Genomic DNA, 20,207 nt, shown 5'->3' on the forward strand with positions numbered 1-20,207 from the left:
TGAAAGTGCACCGTGTATAAAGTTATTGTCTCTCAAAAGAAAGAGTTGACTGTGAATCATTGAAACAAGTCGTTTTTAAAATGAATCCCAAGCTGTTTCATGGTGATGTCAACATGAACATTAGCATATTGCCCGCCCACTTGTTGGACTTTTTGCATTAGTCTGAATGAAAATGCAAATTCATTCTTTGCCACTAGGTGCCCTTTTGGAGTGGTAAAAATAGCTGTTTCCCCGGTAATGCTGCACACAAAGCAGCACTGAGCTCACAAACACTGCTTTATCAGGCATTACAGGCGAGATTAAATGAAAATGAGACCAATCGACCAATCAGATTAGCGTCACGCAAAGGAGGGGTTTGTGAAATGAACAAATCGTTTGGGAGTCATTGAGCAAATAAGGTAAAAATAACTGCATATTATAAGACAATGAAAGTGTTTTTTGACCTTGCATGCATGTCAACCTGTTGTTGGGGACTCCCAAAACCAAAATATGATCCTTTCATGACCCATAATAGGGGCACTTTAAAGGGATTCATCCAAAAATCATGTACTGTACACTGCTGTTCAAAGGTTTGGGGTCAGTAATATTTGCCTCTTATGCTCACCAAGGCTGCATTTATTTGATCAAAAATACAGTGAAAACAGTGAAATATTATAACAATTTAAAATACCTGTTTACTTTTGGAACATATTTTAAGATGTAATTTATTTCTGTGATGAAAAGCTGAATTTTCAGCAACATTACTCCAGTCTTCAATGTCACATGATCCTTCAGAAATCATTCTAATTTGCTGCTCAAGAAAAAATGTATTTTCTTGAAAACAGTTTGCAGCTTAATATTTTCGTAAAAAACGAGATGCATTTCTTTTCAGGATTTTTTGATGAATTGAAAGTTCAAAACAGAATCAATTTGAAATAGAAATGTAACGTAAGTTGTAACATTATAGATGTATTTACTGTGATTTTTGTTCAATTTAAAATGCATCCTTACTTAAAGCTGCAGTCCGTAGGTTTTGCCTCTTTGTCGCCATCTCTGTTTGAAAACCTGGAATTGCAGCTCTGTGCGGAATTATCTTCCTTTCGAGGGCTGTGCTCCGGCACGGCTCCAGCGTGGGTGAATCTAACGTTTTGAGGTGTATGTGTGTAAGTCTGTCAGTCACCGCACCGGTGTGGATACTGTACTCAGGAATCACAGATTCTAGCCTACGTCTTGGAATATATGACCCAAAAAAGAATTTTCACCGTATATTGCCATCTGAACAAGTAAGTAACAAGTCTGCCACGTTTGTTCTGACCAACTGAGGAAAAAAGCATTACCATAAATCGCGCTACCGATGGTGATTAAATCTAACGATTGGTTAGTTCATATCACATCTAACCGTGCAAATTATTATTATTGTTATACTTTATTCTCAAATTATTAATGTTAACAACATCAGCATTGCGTGACTATGAGTATAGTGTGTTTTAGCGTGTAGATTTCAATTTCTGTACAGTCTAATCTCTAATTGTCACACCATTCAAATTTCATATTAAGAAATTCTTTTAACCCATAAAGCAAACTATGCTCCCTTCGAACTGGTTTTCTTTAAAATACAAATCTTGTGTAATTCCAGGCTATCTGTAATCAGAAGCACATTTAAAACTGGAATATAATTTCATTTCATTCACATGTGTTTCATAAACACATAATCCTTTCTGTATTACAATCCGCCATCAAAATTATACATTTAATTATTCCAGCTGCTGTGAGAAAAGGCTATAAACGATGCATCACCTGCAGGATCCTCACGAGCGATAGCCGAGTAGCTGGGAAAACTTCTTTATGTTTACAGATGTGACGTAATGACGCAGTGCCATGCTCGAATTTCTCACGAAAACCTACCCATACCACTCAAATTAGAAAACATTATTATAAGGTGACTGGCTGGTTATGTACTTGCTCAAATATTGATTTTGATAACCCAAAAAAGTTATGGACTGCAGCTTTAATAAAAATAATTAATATAATTAAATAAACAGACCCCAAACTTTAAAACAATAGTGTACTTGATGCACGTTCACCAACCACTTTTGCTGACAATCTCCTTTTGTGTCCAAAAAATCATGTTTTGAGCAACATGAGGGTGAGTAGATTGAAGGACTGAAGTAACCCTTTAATGTCCTGTGATGTGTGTGCGGGGCGCAGCAGCAGCAGCAGAATCTCCGGCTGTCGGACCTGCACAGAAAGTCTCAGCTGTGGAGGGGCATCGTGAGCGTCAGACTCATCGAGGGTCGTAACCTCATCCCCATGGACCAGAATGGCCTGAGTGACCCTTACGTCAAGTTCAAACTAGGCCCTCAGAAGTACAAGAGTAAGGTATGAGCGACTGTGCCACTTCAACATGGCAACACGACACTGTGTGATCTCTTTTTAAATATATCTGGACTTACTGAAAATATTTGTTCCCCACCTCTGACAGAAATTTCTTTGCTGATGCAACCAAGGAATGGAAAAATAATATTCACCAATAACCCTAGCTTGCATTATTCATGGCTAAATTAATATATTTATTATGATATATAATGACAAATACATTATATATAAACATATTGTCATAAATACAAGCTATTTTATTTATATTTAAAAATTTTTAACATTTTTGTCATAAATTATTAATAAATATAAATAATAATAATATTTTTTGTCATCATAAACAATAAATGAAAATTAAACAAAGTTAAAAGTGATTATTTGTTTTATATGTATTAAACAATATAAATAATATTTTTATTTATTAATACAATTTTCATTCATTAATTTATTTATCTCAACATGTGCATATCATCATGACAACCTTATTGACACGAAGGACGCTTCAGTATACGTTTCAGCTGACAGAATAAGAATACTGTCTGCTAATACTATTTCTCTGCTGCTTATTCTTCTCTTCTGCACAAACAGACAATTCCCAAGACCCTCAACCCTCAGTGGAGGGAGCAGTTCGATTTGCATCTGTATGACGAGGAGGGAGGCATTCTGGAGATCTCCGTTTGGGATAAAGACATTGGAAGGAGAGACGACTTCATCGGCCAGTGCGTACAATTTCCTACACATCATTTATTCACTTTATCAGTATGTCTGTTACCTGGAAATCAAACCCATCAATACACTATTGCTAGATGCTTGATTTACAAGAAGTGCATGTGTTTAACATATTTCAGGTGTCAGCTGGACCTGTCCAAGTTGAGCAGAGAGAAGACACATAAGCTGGAAATTGAGCTGGAGGAGGATAAAGGGTCGCTGGTACTTCTGGTGACTCTGACCGCCACAGTCGCGGTCTCCATCTCTGACCTGTCTGTCAACCTGCTGGACGACCCACATGAACGCCAGCAGATCATTAAGAGATATGTAAGTGTGAGGTCCTCACAGCCAAACAGGATTTTTGCTTCACAAAAACAGCAAGTGTTGCTATTAACTGCTGACTTGTCTTCCTCTAGAGGGCGCTTGACAACTATATCCTCCGCATTCAAATCTCAGTATGGTTTTTATAGTATTTGCCATTTATAAAAAAAAATGTCTTGAAATTAATTTCTTATTCAGTATTCACATCTGTGATTGGCCTATCCTGTCCAGCGCTGAGAAAAACCAAGACAACACAATCTATGTGATGCTTCAGAATGATAATAATTAACACCTTAATCATGATATTAAGACTTTTTTAGCTATTAAATATAAAATGCAGTGCTAATGTTATTTTTAAATATAAAATAAAGTGCAGTGCTAATATTTGTGAATATATGCGATCAAATGTACTTATGTATGATCAAGCACCACTTTCTTTATTTTTTTAATTTTTATTTATTTTTGTTTTTGAAATAAAATAATGTTTTTATTTGGCAAGGACACATTCAATTTGTCAAATGTGACAGTAAAGACTTTTATAATGTTATAAAAGATTTCTATTTCAAATAAATGTTATTCTTTTGAACTTTTTACTCATCAGATAATCCTGAAAAAAAAGAACAAACGTTCTTTGAGCACAAATCTGAATATTAGAATGATTTCTGAAGGATCATGTGACACTGAAGACTGCAGTAATGATGCTGAAAATTCAGCTTTGCATCACAGGAATAAATTATATTTTAAAATATATTCAGTTCAAAAACAAGTATTTTAAATTGCAATAATATTTCACAATATTGCTGTTTTTACTGTACTTTTGATCAAATAAATGTGCAAAATACAGCAGAAACTGTTAATGCTCTATTCTGCAGTGCACTTCTGTGACCAAAAGGGGGCGTAAAATGATCAGAGTCCAGTGCACTACTGGATTAACACTGGCCTCGTTCACAACTGGACGACGGTGGAGTAACTCGCACCAAACAAAGACAGAGAGAGAGACATCTCGCTGCTCTCGGAGCTGTCTGTCCTCTCTATTCACGGTTTGTCTTTGTCCTGCCACTGTCCCCCGGAGGGCCGGTCACTGAACCGCTTACAGAAACTCACCACCAATGCAGACTGACCTTCTTTCATAACAGCTGCATAATGAAGATGTATTCGTGAGAGCCACCAGATAATCTGGCGTGGCGGCTCAGTGTTTTTGTCTCAGTGTCCACGGCCGAGTGGCTTTGACGTGGACACAAAACTGCTGGCGGACTCTGACAGGAGATTAGAGAAAGTTAGGGCCAAAATAGAGCTGTCAGAAACATATGGATGTATTGCTGCTCGGCAGATTGTGAGCTTTGAATGTGGTCATGGGCCTCCGTGATGCGTTTTTGTTCTTTTTCAGAGTCCACTAAGGTCGTTCTTTAACCTGAAGGATGTCGGAGTCGTGCAGGTGAAGATCCTACGGGCCGAGGGGCTGATGGCTGCTGATGTCACAGGTAAAATCATATGTCACTTCCTGTATTCATTTGTGCCCAGTGGAACGATAACCAGGTTTCTTAGTTTATCAGGTGATTTTAAAACCATGGCCTGGAAAAGTCATGGAAATGTATGTCATTTGTGTAGTAAACACATATATATATATATATATAGTTATGCTAGGCTTTAAAATATTTAATTAACTAGATATGACTCTTTGAGCAGTTCTGGCATTGTATAATTTTTTTTTTTTTGCTTTAAAAAATGAAACCAAGATTTCAAAGATACAGTAAAACAGTACCATTGTGAAATATTATTCCTATTTAAAAGTGGTGTATCACTGTTTTCACAAAAATATTAAGCAGCAAAAACTGTTTTCAACATTGATAATAATAATAAGTGTTTCTTGAGCATCAAATCAGCTTATTTGAAAGATATCTGGAATACATAAAATTTTAAAATATATTAAAATAGAAAAGTTATTTTAAACTGTTCATTCTATTTCTGATCAAATAAATGCATATGCATATATATATATATATATTTTTTTTTACAGGTATAATGACAAAATGTTGATATATATACACACACACACACACACTGTACAGTTACATAGAGTTTTTTTCCCCGGGCAGTAAACTGGATGGTCAATAAGACTTTTCCGGGCATTTTTCTGAATGTTTTGGAGTGGTTAACACCTCAGTTTCTCTTCTGGAGATGTATGATGGAAAGATGACCGTCTGAAAGAGAGGAGTCTCCTAATTTCATTTTTTCTCACTCATAAGTTGATCTAGTTTTTAAGGTTTGCTGTTCTCTCAAAAGCGGCCCACCTCATGGGTTCTGATTTCATGCCTTCTTCTAATACCACACCATGGTGGACAGACAAAGGCTTTTAACAACCTTTTGCACACACACACACATTAATACACACACATTTTTCTGTGCTTTTCTCTCAGCCTGTGGTTTAAAAAGACTGATTTTTAGCTCCTCTATACTTTTTCCCACCGAAATTCGCCCACACCGATTCTGTGTACTTTTGTCCTCACATTTTTATTTATTCTAGCTCAAAGCCTTCCAAAATTAGCCAGATATTTCATAAAACAACATGCAAGTGGTGGGAGATGTGTGGAATTACATTCTTTCAGCACAGATGTCATAGACGTTTTACTCATACATGTTATGATTATCTCAATATTAGGATTTAAAAAAAATAAAATAATGAAAATTAAAGGCCAGTATCAGTTTCTTTATGCTAATCTTTCACACTTGCAATATTTCAGGGAAAGTTGTATGATCAGCAGATAGGAATAAACATGCATGAGTAACTCTGATAATTGTTATATATATATATATATACTGTATATATATTATATTACTGATGGGATTTCACATGATCCTCCAGAAATCATGCTGGTTTGCTGCTCAAGAAACATTTATTATTATATTCAAAGTTGAAAACAGCTGTGCTGATTATTTTTGTAGAAACCATGTTACAAGTTCAAAAGAACAGCAATGGAAATCTGTTTCAGATCAAACATTATAAATGTATTTCCTGTCACTTTTGATAAATTTATGCATCCTTACTAACTAAGAGGACATGAAATTACTGGAGAGAAAGTTAGACCAGACTTAAACCTTGAACTATGGGACAAGAAACTGCATTGCAGCAATAAAATGAATTATTGGAAACGTTACAGATTACATTTCATTCATATCATTTTCATATCTCACGTGGGTATTTTAACCTAAAAGCTTTTGAATGCAACACTGTGTTTCAGGAAAGAGCGACCCGTTCTGCATTGCGGAGTTGTGTAACGACCGTCTGCAAACACACACGGTCTACAAGACGCTGAACCCCGAGTGGAATAAAGTCTTCACCTTGTGAGTTCATTATGCTGCTCCCAGCAGAGGACGAATTATAATATTCACAGCTGATGAAGTCGTTCTGTCACCTGGGCTCAAGTGGATTGAACTATCAGCGGCAATTTGGCTTGATTGTGTAATGCATTATAGAAAACATGAAATGAAAATGTCTCCCATTTACTTCATTGCTAAGGGAAAAAATATTTCATTATCTTTAATCAAAATCCAATTGCTTTCATAACTACAAGTAACTAACAAAATGTACATTTTCTAAAGGAAATATGAATAGTGCAGCAGACATGGATGCCATGCAGTTGTTGTTGCAGGATATTTAGGTTGCTGGATCGTTACTGTGGCACTGTTTTGGGCTGGTTTTCAAAAAATCCCTAGACATGACTTGGTTTAAGTAATTTAACGAGACTATCACCAATTACCTCACGACGTGATTCCAGTATATTACATCACATGATCTCTTAAATGGTTCGCTTGACTTTTTTTCCAGTAGCATGAAATTAATCGAACTGTAGGACATTGTATAAAAGCACACATAAATAAAAAAAATACTGATACAATGAACCTTAACTGAGATATCAATGCAATGTTGTGACAAAAAAAAAAAAAAATTCTGTGAGATATGATTGATTATTCAATGCAAGTCTAAGGTGTTAGCTTTTGTGGCCATTTTTTTGTCTGTCACTTAAAAGCTAATGAGAATAGTTATAGCACACATTTTTACAAAAAAAAAAAAGGTATCAGACCTGGTCAAATACCGCCTTTCATAACTTTCCACATAATTTCTCTCAGAAATTTGGACTTTTTTGTCTCAGTTCTGAAAAAAAAAAAATGTTAACTTGCAGTTTTGAGAAGAAAAATCAGAATTGTCAGATAAAAGTCACAATCATCTTTTTTTTTTAATAAAAATAAAAAAAAAATAGCAAGATTACAAAAAGGTTAAAATTGTAATTCAAAGAAGAAAAAGTAAAAATTGTGAGATGTAAACAAAATTGCTTTTTTCTTTTTATTCTGTGGCATGGAGGAGACAAACAAGAATTCCAAGATATAAACTCAGACTTCCAAGAAAGCTTAAAATTGCAAGATGTGAGACATAGACTAAGAATTCCAAGATAAAATGGTCAGAACTTGCAATTGCAAGAAAAAAGTCAGAATTGTGAGATGCAAACTCGGAAATCATAGAAAAAAGTCAGAATTCTGAGGAAAAAGTCAGAGATGCAAAATGTAAATTCAGAATTCCAAGATAAAATGTCAAAACTGCTACAAAAAAGTCAGAATTGTGACATAAAAAGTTGCAAGAATGATATAAGAATGATCAATGTGTTGCAAACTCTGTTTCATGTTGACTTCATGCAGTATTTGTAAATGCAATATACTAAGCCATATTATAGTCAAAATAAATAGAAGTTATTCTGCATAATTTGTCGCACACCTTGATCTCAAAAAAACCTACATGATATAAGGTACGATGCATCATCCAATCAAATCCTGAAGTCAATTTCCCACAGAAATACGGCCCATTATGGCTTTCAGATGCGTTGCAAATTCTGTTTGATGTCGACTTCACGCAGTATTTGTAAATGCAATGTTACAGTCAGAATGAATGGAAATGATTCTGCACACTTTGTTTTGTGACTCTCTCTTGTTCGCCCTGCAGTAACGTGAAAGACATTCACTCGGTGCTGGAGATCACCGTGTACGACGAGGACAGAGACCGCAGCGCTGACTTCCTGGGTAAAGTGGCCATCCCGTTATTAAACGTAAGCTCGTCCCATTCAGTTTCCCCAGATTCTTAGATCCACGTGTGATTTTAAAGATGAGATTGGTGGTGGCGCGTCTTTAAAGGCGCTCACAGCTGGGCCTCCCGGTGCCTGGGTAATGTCTCGGTGACAGAGGGATGCTGGTAATGAGCAGGTACTTGTCAGAGTTGGAAGTGCTGGAAGGAGGGAGGGACGGGGAGGGAATGTGCGGCTGGCTGTTTGATGCTGCCGCTGGGAGATCAGGGGTCAGCCGAGGAGGGGGGTCCGCTGGGGCTTTGCCAGACAGCAGGCTGTCACGTCTTCTTCACACAGATCCGCAACAGCGAACAGAAGGCCTACGTCTTAAAAAACAAGGAGCTGACAGGGCCAACAAAGGGGGTCATCTTTCTCGAAGCAGACGTCATCTTCAACGCCGTAAGTGTGCGCTGCGCCTGGAGCGCTGGATGTTGTGTCTTTTGTTTCCACACTGTGGAATATGCAATAATTATTGATGCATAGAGAACTCCAGCGCTAATTAAAACAAATCATCGCGCTTCGTTTCGCTTCAAGGTGAAAGCCAGTTTGCGGACGTTCGTTCCACCAGAACAGAAGTACATCGAAGAGGAGGCCAAAGTCTCTAAACAGGTAAAATAACAACAATGTAACTATTCTTTAAAAGGAACAGTTCACAAGTAATGACACCTCCCCTTTATAATGTCGCTCCACAAACCACATGCTGCTTTTTATTCCGTGAAACATGAAAAATCATTACACAGCTGTTTCCATAAAAACGACGCTTCAAAGTGGCCAAAAAACACCCCCAAAAATAGCTCAAATGCCTTGCGTTGTGTCATACATTCAAAGACTTCTGAGGTGTTTGCATCTTTTTTTACTCTGGATACAAAAGCATTAATCATTTTGATGTGTGTTTTTATCATTTTTTATTATTATGACTATTTTTTTTTTTTATATTTTTTAAATAGTTTAATATATGAAGAGTTTATTTCATATATATAACAGATAACTCCGTTTTTATTTTATTTTCAAAAATCATGTTTTTTATTATGTTATCATGTTTTTATTGTGTTAGCTAACTGTTTTTTTTTAGTTATTTAGTTTTTAACCTAGTCGAAATAACCCAACTGCAGTTTGATTGAGATTAATTGGAATGCACAATGAAAAAACATGATTTCTGAGAATTGTTAAAAACGGAGTTATCTGTTTTTGCAAATGAACTCTTCATATATAGTTTATTTATTTAGGGTTTTGTTCTTTTTTCAGTTTTAGTTTTAATTATTTATTCAGTTTAAACTGAATGATATGAGAAATGTTTCTTAATATCTTATTTCATTTTAGTTATTCATCTTCAGTTATCATTTATTTTATATTTTCAATTTTCATTTTAATCTCAGTTAATGTTTCATTTTTTATTTTAAATTTTTTGTCATTTTTATTATTTCTTTTAATTATTATTTTATTTATTTTTTTTGTTGTAGTTTCAGTTAGCACCTAGCTAAAATTAAAGAAGTTTTTATTTTATTTTAATTATTTATTTTGCTATTATTAAAATTATCTAAAATGTTTCAAGTAATAAAAAAAATATTTTTTTTTAAATGGTTGTCGTTTTAGTAAACTATTATAACCCTGCTTCAGAAGACTTTGAATAAACATCGCAAAAGTCCTACAGACCACTTGGCCTTTTATGATGTTTTTTTTTTTTTTTTCAGACTACATGTGTGTTCCATACATAAAATAACAGCACGCGATTGGGGCGAGTAAATAATAACACAATATTCATTTTAGCTGAACTGTGCCTTTAATCCAACGGCTGCAATCAAATCAAAACCACCCCAACGAGGGCCGGCGGTCCCATGCCCGCCACACAATAGGCCGACGTGTTTGGGACAGGGGGCGCAAGTGCTGAATCGCAGCGTTTTCCCCCTTGCCCTGCCGCTCTAGGTGTTGAATAGAAATGTCAAGCCGGCCCTCATGAGAGGAGAGGGGCCACCCCAGAGGGCCCGGCTGCGGCTCTACGGCTGTGGCTGCTCATTGTCCTCTCTCTCAATGTGCCTGCGTGACAAAAGCGCTGAATTGGAGGGGCTGGGCTGAATCAGACGCTGTCACAAAGCTGCGCATTGAGCAGAACAGACCGATTCTTCAGTCCTTTATGCCCGTCTCAGTGAAGAGTTCAACCGCGGATTCGGCCCGTATATCTAACCCCAGCTGTCAGTCACACCGTCACTTATGGAGATGATTACATTCCCCTCATTTTTTTGATATGCCATGAGTCTTGTGCACCTTTTAGTTAGGGTGGTGTGTGTTAATCATGCGTATCAGAACAAAGTTTGGCCTTTGATGGAAGAGAATAATATTTATGTTTTATAACAAAAAAAAAAATCATAAATGTTTTTATTTTCTCAGTAAGAATTTTTTTAATTAATACTTAAATTGATTAAAAGGGACTGTAAATATTCAGTATTACATTATAACATTAATAATGGTAAAACTTATATGTTAAATTGATTAAAAGTGACGAATCAGCATATTAGAATGATCACGTGACAGTGAAGTTCAGTTACATTTTAAAATATACTCAAATATAAAAGTTATTTTGAGCTGTAATAACATTTTACTATATTACAATTTTGCTGAATTTTCACTGTGTCAAATAAATAAATGCAATCTTTGTGAACGAAAACTTCTGCTGACCACAAACTTTTGAACAGTAGTGCATTGTTTGAATGTTTTGGTTAAAATATATATCATATAATTGTGATATATATAATTGAGAGAATATATAGTAAGACTTAATATAATTATTATACAAATAAATTATATAAAGTTTTAAAAATTAAATTTACTAATAAAATATATTTTGTGATTATAAAATAATGTATTGTGTTTTTTTTTTTGTTTTTTTTTACAAATGAATATTCTTTTGGTTTGAATATATGTTATAAAAACATATTTATATTATATAAACATAAAACATACATTACAGTATAATACTGGAAATAATATTTCCAGTTGCTTGGTATTCAAGAGTATTCTCTAATAATGGTCATTATTTTTGAGGAGGCTGTGTTGCGGTTTATGGCTTGAATTTCTGTCTCATATTTTCTGTCTCACGTCAGATGCTGCAGCAGAATTTTAACCGAGTGAAGCGCTGCGTCCTCTTCCTCATTAACGTGGGCTCCTACATCAACAGCTGTTTTCAATGGGAGTCCCCCCGCAGGAGTTTGTGCGCTTTCTTGGTAGGTGGCAAAACTGTCTCGTATATACACACAGAAACAAACACCGATACGCACAACTCAAACTCGCTTATTAAAGACAGATAGGTCTAGATAAAAGTTGTACACACTGTATATATTATAGTTTGAGTGTGTTTGGTGACTCTTGTGTGTTGAAGGGCTGTGATGTGTGAAGTGCGCTCGTAGTTTAGCGCTGAAGCACCCTTGAGCTAAAACGAGTAGATGTGATCTCTTAGACACCGTCCCTCTGTGACCTCACGCCTCGCCCCCGCCTGCCCCGCTCAGAACACCTCAAGAGCCCTTCACCCGGTTCCCCTCGCTTTCACACACTTCCCTGCTGTACCTGAAGGAGGCGCTGTAGACTCGGAGTCTCCCTCACAATAGATTCACTCTGCTGTTTTCATCCGTACCTGTTCATGAAAATGAACTGACCGAGATTTGACCTGCCTCTTTAAACAGTGAAGTTCAGCTCTGGTTTACGGCTATGACTGGAAACTTAAAGTAAAACTCATTTACAATACAGCAACAAAAACTGTAAACCTGTTCCAGCTCTAATATCTGATAGGATGAACCACATTCAAAGCCTCATATACACACACACACACACACACAAATATAAAATGTGCATATACAAATATACACTATTGCATATATACTAATATACGTATATACACACTAACATTCAAAAGTTTAATGCTTTTGAAAAAGTCTCTTATGCTTACCAAGTTATTTGATTAAAAAAAATCTTAAAAAGCGCAATTTTGAGAAACAATTTAAAATAGCTGTTTTTATAAATGATTTAAATATTAATTTATTTTAAAATGTAATTTATTTCCCAAGATGGCAAAAAGTAATTTACTCATTTGATAAACAGAAAGTCCAGTTTTTCTTTTTTTTCAATATAAATCCTTTGTAACATTATAAAGATCTTTACTGTCCCTTTTAATCAATTTAATGTATCCTTACTGAATAAAAGTATTAATTTATTAATAAAAAATTCCACAGAGCCAAATTTTAGCATGATAATGTGTAGATGGATAGAGAGAGAGAGAGAGAGAGAGAGGCAGACAGAGAAAGATAGATAGATAGACAGAGAAAGATAGATAGATAGATAGATGGATAGATGGATAGATAGATAGATAGATAGATAGATAGATAGATAGATAGACGGAAAGATGGATAGACAGATGGATAGATAGATAGAGAGACAGAGAAAGATAGATAGATAGATAGATAGATAGATAGATAGATAGATAGATAGATAGATAGATAGATTCCAAAATTGATTGATGCCAAAATTAGTTAATTTGTTAGTTGTCACACACTTAAATCATAAACCTGCACAGTAATTATAATGAAATCTATTAGTACACTACTAGAGAACCATATTAGAATATTTGATTGTGATGATTAATATTAAGTGTTATTATTTATCGAATATTAAATATGAACTATTTATAAACATTAGCCGATATCTTCATTGTAATCTTGGAATCTTTATCATGAAAATATAATTGCAAGACATCTATTAGTTGATAAAAGGATATGAATATGTCATATTTTTGTTGCGATTGGTCAGATCTTTGTGGTGGTGGTTTGGAATTTCGAGATCCACATGGTTCCATTGTCCTTGCTGCTGCTGCTGACCTGGAACTACTTCCTGCTGGCCTCGGGGAAGGAGTCGCGCGAGGGGAGCGTGGTGAGTGTGTTTATGGATGTTGACTCTTCAGTCTAATGAGGGCTACATTTGTGTCCAGCTCATTTTAAGCACATGCTTGTTGTAGGCCGTCACAGGAAATTGCAATGTCTCACCCCACCCAACCCATCTTTGATTATTTGAACTAACCGTCAACAATTCCTGGTTAATAAACAGTTAGGTTATATTGTGCATGTTTATTTTTTAAAGGTGTGTGCACAGCTGGAATTGAATGTTTTTATTCCAATTACTTCAGGTAATTAAAAGTAGCGCAGATATATGAGCTCTTAAACGTGCCATTCCACTTACCTGGTGTATTTACTTATCGCATTTTCCAATTAAATTGTGTCAAACTAATTTCATGCCATCGTGAAATGTTGCCAATCACACTAAGTGTGTACGCAAAACTCCCTGAAAATTGATTCCATTTTAATTGTTAAAATGGCGTGGAATGAGTGCTGATGACTTTCAATGCGCAGCGTTTCTGGAGAGGGTGCTCGCTTCCCAATTAAGCCATCAAAATTTTAATTACATTTTTATTCAGGAGTATCCAGTCAAAGAGTCAGTGGAGATGTGCATCAGATAAATCTCAAAACAATAAAATAATAATTTTCCACTACTTTGCAAATTAAAATATGGAATTATCATATAGACCAGCATGAATTTCAATATTTTTTGTATTACTTTTTTTCTAAGCTGGGTTTCGGGTTGACAGACACATGACAGATATGGAGAGAGAATCATTTTCACATTCAGAAGGAGATTGACACAAATATACAGTCCGTCAGCAACGTGAGCCGTATGCATATGTGTTTTCATATGTGGCCTAATGGCTAATAAATGGCGGAACAGTTGCCATTAGATTGTCATCAGTCTGTATGTGATGTAACGTGAGTGTTTAAATGACATTCTAAACTCCCCAGAGGAACATGTTATTGCTCAGAGGTTGATCTTTCATTGCTCGAGAGACTTAATGGAATTCTCGGTTGTGTTTTATTTAGATATCAACTTCATCTCAGATGTTTCTTTTAAACCTGATGAGAAAAATACAAAAGAAGCAGGCTTTTCATGGTTATAAAATTGCGATTTACAGGCCTGGAAAAGTCAGAAAAATGTGTTAAATATTAAAAAGTCATGGAAAATTTGTAACTTTGTAAATATTTTAAATGTAATTATTATTATTCTATTTTTTGCTATCAAGTAATCATAATTTATTATTATTATTAAGTAATCAGGAGTAGGGTTGCAAAGGGGCGGAAAATTTTTGGTAAATTTCCATGGGAACTTCGTCTGGGGAACTTTGGATATATTCCAAATTTGAAACTTACCAGGAATTTATGGGAATTAATTGGAAATTTATAAAACTGTATCATATACAAACATAAATATATATATTTTTTGATCATAGGCTCACTTGCATGCAAACTAATACAAATTTTAAAGTCTTTGCTACTACTTTTTTAAAATTAATTTAACACATCCTTGTTGAATAAAAGTATTAATTTATTTCAAAAAAAGAGAAAAGATACTGACCCCAAACTTTTGAATGGTAGTGTATTGTTAAAAAAGGATTTCTATTTTAAATAAATGTGTGTTTTTAAAAAAAAACCTCTTTATTCATCAAAGAATCCTGAAAAAAAGAATCACAGGTAATAATAATAATAATAAATATATTAAGCAGCACAACTGTTTCCAAAATTGATAATAAATAAGCATATTAGAATGATGTCTGAAGAATCATGTGACACTGAAGGCTGTAGCTTTGATCACAGAAATACATTATATTTTAAAGTATATTACAACAGAAAACCATTATTTTAAATTGTAATACCGGCAGTACTGCACAATATCACTGTTTTTTTTTTTTTGTTTTTTTCTGTATTTTTGATCAAATAAATGAAGGCTTGATGAGCAAAAGAAATGCAATGTTTAAAAACATTAAAAATAGTAATGTGTCCAAACTTTTGACCAGCACTGCACTTCTGTATGATAACAGAAAACTTGCTAGCAGAAGGAGCATCACAGCTTGAGCTATATAGCACATAGCCTACCTCATAAACTGTGTAGCTGCTGTATAAACACTTTTTGGTATTTACTAGTTAAACGTGAATCCCATAGATCAAATATATTTAGAATATCAAAACTTAGATGTAGTCTTTGGGCTCAAATGCAAAAAGTGCGGCTTCAGAGAAAATGGAGGGGAATCCCCCTCTTTGGTGACTAGAGAGGATTGTGTGTGGGGGAGGGTCATTTTTAGACTTGTTTTATTATTATCTCAGCTAAATGTTTGTTCAGTCAGTGTATTTGTTTTTACTATGGTATAGCCTAATTTAGTTGCAGAGTATATTAGACACAGCACAAGGAAGTTTTAAACATTTTTTGTAATATTCATGTAATTTATATGAATACTTACCAAGATGGACATTTTGATATTTTGTGTGCAGGATTTAAGAAATGATCTGTGCATGTAATGGTAGATAAGCACAGTGCATGTAGGGGGCGTGGCCTCGATAGCCCCGCAGTAAGCAGTGTGCTGTGTGCGATTGAGCAACGTGTAGAGTAGAAATTCAACTGAAATTGCATTAAATCTGGTTGTTTTAACCAAGATTATGCTGCAAGTTTTTGTTCTCAACTACATTTATGTTCCCAGTTCCTGCAATTTAGCAAATTTCCAGTTTATTCCCATTAATTCCTGTTAATTCCCATGGAAAGTTTCCAGTCTTGAAAATTCCCGGAATTTTGCAACCCTAATCAGGAGTGACTTTGTCAAAAGATTCCTACTACAAAATTAATGCGGATAGCAGAGCTCAGATTTGGTTTCATAAAAATTTAATGAGAAATGTTAACATGAATATCTCTTACTTATTGTGATAAGTTCATATGTGACCCTGGACGATAAAACCAGTCTTAAGTGCCAATTTTTCGAAATTAAGATGTATACATCATCTGAAAGCTGAATAAATAATGGTTTGATAGGATCTGACAATATTTGGCTGAGATACAACTATTTGAAAATCTGGAATCTGAGGGTGCAAAAAAATCTAAATATTGAGAAAATCGCCTTTAAAGTTGTTCAAATGAAGTTTTAGCAATGCATATTACTGATCAAAAAGAAGTTTTTATACATTTACGGTAAGAAATTTACTAAATATCTTCATGGAACATGATCTTTACTTAATATCCTAATGATTTTTGGCATAAAAGAAAAATGGATAATTTTGACCCATACAATGTATTTTTGGCTATTGCTACAAATATACCCCAGCGACTTAAGACTGGTTTTGTGCTCCAGGGTCACATATTGGCTTTTGCAGACTTTGGTATCTTGGCAAACAAAGTTTAAAGATCTCTTCTGAAACTTGTGATATTTCTGGGGTATATTTCTTGGGAGAAGCAGAAGAGCGAAGTTTCTATTTTCTCTCCATTTGATCTCATTGCTGCTTTCGTTCTAGCATAAACCTCTGACATATTAAAAAGATCGCATTTGTGATTTTTCTTCTTGTCGCTTCATAGCAAGCAATAGAAGACCTTCTTGAGGATGTGGATGAAGACTTTGACAAAGATGACAAGGTAACGCTACACTTCTATGTAGAAAGGTAGCCTCATTATTTCCTTATCAGCTCATTAAGACTCTTCTTTCCTCTCGGTGACATGCACGGCTGAAGGAAATCTACCCTCCATCTCGTTTCTATGTAGAATAGGACTATCGTTTGTGGTCTTGTGTGTTATCTGAAGCTCTCTGGGACAGCAGAAAGGTTGGCGTACGGACGCACAGTTTAATATATGTGTCAGTGCTTTAGTTTAATTGCACCTGAGGCTTGCGTTGCCAAATATATTCAACATATCCCAGATGTTTAACTCCAGCCGTTCTTCGCGTTCCCATAACCCTTTGTGCGCCACAAGGCAGCCATTAGCGGCCTGACCTTTGACCCTGGGAGCTAACTTGGGTATTTTGGCACAAATGACCCAGACACCTGTTTTCCATTCATAAGGACCCCTCATAGGCCCAGGCTAAGCCTGGACATATGTTTGCACTTAGCTTACCGCCGGCTGGTCATGAAAATACGCAGAGGGTTGGTATCGCTCTCCAAGCTTTCAGAAATTGTTCCCGCTAATTTATGGGGACAATTGATTTGTTGAACCCCAACTCTGTAAGTTGTTGGGGAAAGAATAACACAACTTGCAGCCCGTCCCACTGACTTTCCATCCGACCCGACACAGGTGAGGCCTGGGGTGCAGAATAAACGCTGCCAGCCACGATCAAACAAGGAAAAACACAACCTGGCATGGTTTGATTCGCCAGTATTTTATTGAAAAATGAAAATCTATTTAGATCAAACATAACTTACTCCATAAAATAGTGTAATTAAAATTCGTATTTCCCGTTGACACAGGAAGCTGGGATGGGACATATTGAAGGGCTGTTCCTTTTTTAATAGTCAAATGACTTTAATTTGAAAACGTTTGATACGGTCTTTTAATGTTTTTGGTAGAAGTATTATTTGCTCATCAAGGCTGCTTTCAGTTGATCAAAATACAGTAAAATTGTGAAATATTATTGCAATTTAATGTATCTGTTTTCTTTTTTAACCCCTTAACTGTCACTCACAGTTTTGAACAGAGACATTATAGTGCACTATCCAAACTTAAATTTGTATAATTCATGAATGAAAATATTTTGTAACATGATTTTAATGTACCATTACCATGGTAATGCAATGTCTGATTTTAAAATGGGTTTCAAAGGATGAATTTTGAGTTTTTAAGTTTTCTACTGATAAATCATTTCTTCTGATTTCTAATTCGTGATAGAGAAAAAGGCAACTAAGAAGACTTTCTGTGACAAAGGTCAGAACTCCTGTTATGATGTAGATTTTTTTCAGGTGCACTCTTGTCATAAATTAATCTATTACTTTTCCTACATAATTTCTTAACAGAAAAAGTGGTAAAATACCTATTTAGGAGTCTTAGACCTTTCCAACGATATATAGTTTGTCATGATTAGATTAGGATTTAATTGTAAAATAGTGAAGTAAACTTAGGTGTCCCGTATACTGTCCCGTATACAGTGACAGTTAAGAGGTTAATATATTTTAAAATGTAATTTATTCCTGTGATGCAAAGCTGTATTTTCAGCATCATTACTCCAGTCTTCAGTGTCACACGATCCTTCAGAAATCATTCTAAGATGCTAATTTGCTGCTCAAGAAACATTTCTGATTATTATCAGTGTTGAAAACAGTTGTGCTGATTCATATTTTTGTGGAAATTGTGATACAATTTTTTTTTTTTTCAGGATTCATTGATGAGTAGAAATGAAATCATTTAGTTAAATAGAAAAAAAATGAAATCTAAATCTTTACTGTCAGTTTTGATCAATTCAATGCATCCTTGCTGAATAAATGTATGCATTTTTTTACGATCCAAACTTTTGAATGATGTAATTATTTATTGAATACTGAGTAACTTAACTGCCTCTCATGTTTTTTTTTATTTATTAATTTAGTTAACTGTGTTTTTCTTCATAAACATTAGCAGATATATTTATCATAGTGATTTATAGTAACTTGTTTATTGGTATGAAAGGACAGGGAAGTTTTATTATATAGACATATACTAGAAAATGGAATCATCCTGACTATGCTACTTGCTTTTAAAAACATTTACGCACCACGTGAACAATATTTCAGTATTTATGGTCCATTATCCAGTAAGAAAACTGTAAATCTGAACTCTCAAAACATATTCAAAAGCGCTAAGAACATTTAGAAACATAGGCACCAGAATATGAATTTGAATTTGACTTGCCAATATTTTAAATGCAACTTTTGACATTTGATTGAGATCAATTTAAATCTAATGTTTAACATTATTCCATTTGGTTCCAAGGAATCGTGTCGTTCAGAGGCCCTCTTTTCCATATTAATGAAGCTGCGCTCGGGATTGGAGACTCGCTGCTTTTGTGTTAAGCTACACCAACTAACCTTTTAGTCTAAAGAGAAGAGACACCAGACAGCAAACAAAAGCTTCCCCACCCCCACGTCTTTCATTTCTCATAACGCTACTAAACAACTCATGTTACCTTACTAGAAGATTTCCTACAGACCACAGCACAACTGTTCAAAACCTGTGTACGTATGACAAAATGAATTCTGTTGAGTAACTTGCCTTGCGTGCTTGTGTGTTCAAACAACAGGACTCAGAGAAAAAGGGCTTCCTGGACAAATTCTACGCGGTTCAAGATGTGATCATAACGGTTCAAAGCGCTCTGGATGAAGTGGCCTGCTTTGGGGAACGAGTGAAGAAGTGAGATGTTTCGAAGCTTCCTTTTTTAGTAGCATTCATTTTGTGTCACGAATGCATGGTTATTCGTGCTCATGCTGTTCCTCTCTTTCAGCACGTTTAACTGGTCTGTGCCTTTTCTGAGCTGCTTAGCCGTAACGGTGCTATGTGCCGGTGCCACGCTGATATACTATATCCCACTACGATACATTGTGCTGGTCTGGGGTGAGAAAGCCTATTGCTTTTGTATATTAAACGCTTTCCCAACAGTTTACTCTTCAGATTATTTCTTAACTTGTTGAAATAACAAATGGCATAATCTGATGCATTTTTTAGGATATGCATGATTTAGGATATAACATGCATGTCCCACACAGGTATCAATAAATTCACCAAAAAACTACGAGACCCCTACATCATTGAGAACAACGAGCTGCTGGACTTCCTGTCTAGAGTTCCATCAGATGTCCAGTTGGTAAGTGATCAATGATAAGTGACGTATTTTCATTCTTTTGCATG

General features: G+C 35.2%; 1 protein-coding gene across 4 annotated transcripts in view; it reads left to right on the plus strand.

Annotated features, from left to right (window-relative positions):
• The window catches only part of mctp1b (multiple C2 domains, transmembrane 1b), a 36,243-nt gene that overhangs the window by 14,025 nt on the left and 2,011 nt on the right, over positions 1–20,207 (plus strand). For 2 of the 4 annotated variants that reach the window (XM_058788862.1, XM_058788864.1), the window contains 14 exons: positions 2,188–2,358; positions 2,944–3,074; positions 3,204–3,390; positions 4,772–4,865; positions 6,624–6,726; positions 8,378–8,480; positions 8,793–8,894; positions 9,030–9,104; positions 11,594–11,713; positions 13,290–13,409; positions 16,920–16,976; positions 19,603–19,712; positions 19,804–19,913; positions 20,066–20,163. In XM_058788862.1, the coding sequence (XP_058644845.1) occupies positions 2,188–2,358; positions 2,944–3,074; positions 3,204–3,390; positions 4,772–4,865; positions 6,624–6,726; positions 8,378–8,480; positions 8,793–8,894; positions 9,030–9,104; positions 11,594–11,713; positions 13,290–13,409; positions 16,920–16,976; positions 19,603–19,712; positions 19,804–19,913; positions 20,066–20,163 (1,581 nt within the window). The remainder of the gene's footprint in view (positions 1–2,187; positions 2,359–2,943; positions 3,075–3,203; positions 3,391–4,771; positions 4,866–6,623; positions 6,727–8,377; positions 8,481–8,792; positions 8,895–9,029; positions 9,105–11,593; positions 11,714–13,289; positions 13,410–16,919; positions 16,977–19,602; positions 19,713–19,803; positions 19,914–20,065; positions 20,164–20,207) is intronic. The other 2 variants (XM_058788863.1, XM_058788865.1) reach the window with 2 other exon arrangements.

Source organism: Onychostoma macrolepis, chromosome 10 (genome assembly GCF_012432095.1).
Source record: "Onychostoma macrolepis isolate SWU-2019 chromosome 10, ASM1243209v1, whole genome shotgun sequence".
In the NCBI taxonomy this organism is placed as follows: Eukaryota; Metazoa; Chordata; class Actinopteri; order Cypriniformes; family Cyprinidae; genus Onychostoma; species Onychostoma macrolepis.